This window comes from Centruroides sculpturatus, unplaced genomic scaffold (genome assembly GCF_000671375.1).
Source record: "Centruroides sculpturatus isolate CEXI.00-Female unplaced genomic scaffold, Cexi_2.0 scaffold197, whole genome shotgun sequence".
Lineage (NCBI taxonomy): Eukaryota > Metazoa > Arthropoda > Arachnida > Scorpiones > Buthidae > Centruroides > Centruroides sculpturatus.
Window position 1 is genome coordinate 158,462 of NW_019384591.1, and position 2,744 is coordinate 161,205.

The following is a 2,744-nucleotide window of genomic DNA, read 5'->3' on the forward strand; positions in this document are numbered from 1 at the left end:
GCTACGTAATTCAAAGTGTCACCAATCTTTAGATTGCACTAATAAGTAAGTACAATTTTATCATATGTTTTGCAAATTCATTTCCCTAATTGTAATAATATTTTAAACCGTTTGATTTTTGTATTAAAGTTTTTTTAATTGATTGATGATTGATTCAATCAACTAATTTGTTGATTGTTTGATTGTATTAACTTTAGATATTGAAAATTAAATAAATTACATTATGTTAATTTCAGCGTACAGAAAGAAACGTTGCTGTTGTTCCAGCAAAGATCTTATTTTCACTTTACCGAGTGCCTAGTAGGTATTCGCAGATTACCTAGGTAATTTCAGAAATGGAATAATTTTCGCAGCTTTAACGGATCACCCTAGTTAATCTGCAGATTAGCTAGGTAATGTGCACATTAACGGATTTCGAGCTTTAGCGGTAACATATAGATTAATTTACTGAATATTGTTATCATAAAGATATGACACTTATGGAGGAATCAATTTTAACTGGATTATAATTTAGACATTTTATTATAAATTATTAACTGGTTAAATGAATACACTTGTCCCTTTCGAAAATATATAAAATAAATTTATTTTCCAAACTGTAAAGTTAACTGATTTATAATTATTTTTTTTAAAATTAGTTGAAGCAGTTTCTTTGGAGACCTTCTGTAAACGTTTATGGTTTGTCAGTGTTACGGGATTTCAGCTTCTCACGTCGATTAATTTAATTAAATTAACTTTTAAGAGATACTTGTTAGGTGTCATTTAAAACGTTTTTGCTCTCAGTACTGTATATGTCTTATCAGCATTCAAGCATTTCCTATTTGTCTTAAAAAATGAAACAAATACATTTTTTACATTTACAATTACATTTTTAAACAATAAGTAGAAAAATACTAAAAAATAATAAAATTAACGTAAGATATTTCAAAAATTATAAAAAACACCCTAGTATTGATCACACTTTAAAAAAATAAAAGTAGAGGATGATGGAGTATAATCGCCTATTTTATACGCATAACTACGATGCATTTACATCGCAAACATCATGATAAAATTTTGCATTTGATTATATTTATCGGGATTTAGAATGAGTAAGATGATACGATCGAGCCACAACTATAAAACATCATTACTTTTCATTGTTAGGTATTATTCAATTTGAAATATTCCAGCCTTCTCCATTAATTAGAAATGGATTAAATTTGAGTTGCTAAATTTTAATTCATGTAAACAAAACTATACTAATTAAGGTGTTTAAAAAGAAAATGCAGGGAAAAGTTCGTTCGAAAAATATTAACTATCATTTATTCTCTGACGTCAGTTTTGTTTAAATGTTGACAATGCCAACATGTTAAAAATCTCATATTCGCAATGTTTCTAGTTTCTAGTTAGAAGAAGGCCGGTGTTAAGTGCTTCTTTTCATAAATGTATTTCGTAATGAATTACTATCCAATTGATTTACAGAAGCCACACTGATAGCCGTTTGGAATTTTTTTATTGAGCGTTATATATGTATGTAATAATGAAGCAATGAAGTAAACAAACGAAATCGATACATGTTACAATTTTGTGACACATTGTTTCGATTTGAAACTAAATATGAAATGTTTTTTCTTTATTATGTAGGTTCGTGCGATTATAATTTCGAAAGAAAATGCAAAAGTAACGGTGGAAAGGAATGTTTCAAGGAAGGTTATAAGGATAAGTGTATCTGTAAAGATAAGCGGAAAACGTTCGACCACGACAAAGGAATGTGTATTGGTAAGTTTGTGCTTTAGTTTACAATTAAGTAAAAGAAAATAAAAAATTAAATTGTGCAGTTGATGCGACTTCAGAATAACAGCTTAGCAGAATGGGTATTGTGATGTTTCGCTTTAATAAAGTTTTAACTCAAACCGAACATACATATTTAAAAGTAAGACTGAATTGTGTTTTTTATTTGTACTAATTCATAAATTTATATATGTTACAGTAAAAACCCGTTTTTAGTTAGAACGCGTTTTAACTAGTTGAAACTAATTCATACTAAATGTCTTTGTTAAAACCCGTTTTGTCTAGTTCAGTGGTTCTCAACCTTTTTTGTTGATGTACCCCATTAGCCCATTAGTTGTTTCTCAAGTACTCCTTATATTTTTGTATATAAATTTTATAATTACTGCGTTAGATGTATACAGCCCTTATAACTGAGTGCCATAAAAAAACTCTCACTAACTACAACTAAAAGTTGATTACTGTACTTATTTTACGTAAATAATAATCAATTTAAACAGATACTGTACTGTACATACATTTATTTATTATTATTTGACAAGTATATTATATAAAATCACAGAAGTCATTTCAATACGTGCATAAATTACATTTCCTAAAAATAAATAATAATAATTATCGATAAACAAAATTTAAGTTATTCTATAATAATTTCTAACAATTTAATGGGATATTTGTTGCCATAAATCTTCAGCAATTTTTTTCAAAATTTGGTTCCCACCTTCTTAACTGACAACGAATGTCTGCTGATGCGTCAAGCCTGTTTCTTTTTTTTTGTCACAAATACGTCGTTAAAATGGTAAAAGTTTTCTTCAGACCTTTTAAATTGGACCTTGCATGGCTTTAGCTCCATCAGTGCAGATGTCGATGCACGTTTTCGAAGTAATGAAATAGATTGCTATTTCATTACTTCGAATGAAATCATCGATTTTATTGAAAATATCAAAACCCGTAGTTGTATTTTTTAGGTCATC

The 2,744-nt window shown here is 28.1% G+C and overlaps 1 protein-coding gene across 1 annotated transcript in view; it reads left to right on the forward strand.

Moving 5' to 3' along the window:
- Positions 1 to 2,744, forward strand: part of LOC111624760 — a 107,762-nt gene that overhangs the window by 95,078 nt on the left and 9,940 nt on the right. Inside the window, exon 9 of the mRNA XM_023367699.1 lies at positions 1,627 to 1,765. Within this exon, the coding sequence (XP_023223467.1) occupies positions 1,627 to 1,765 (139 nt within the window). The remainder of the gene's footprint in view (positions 1 to 1,626; positions 1,766 to 2,744) is intronic.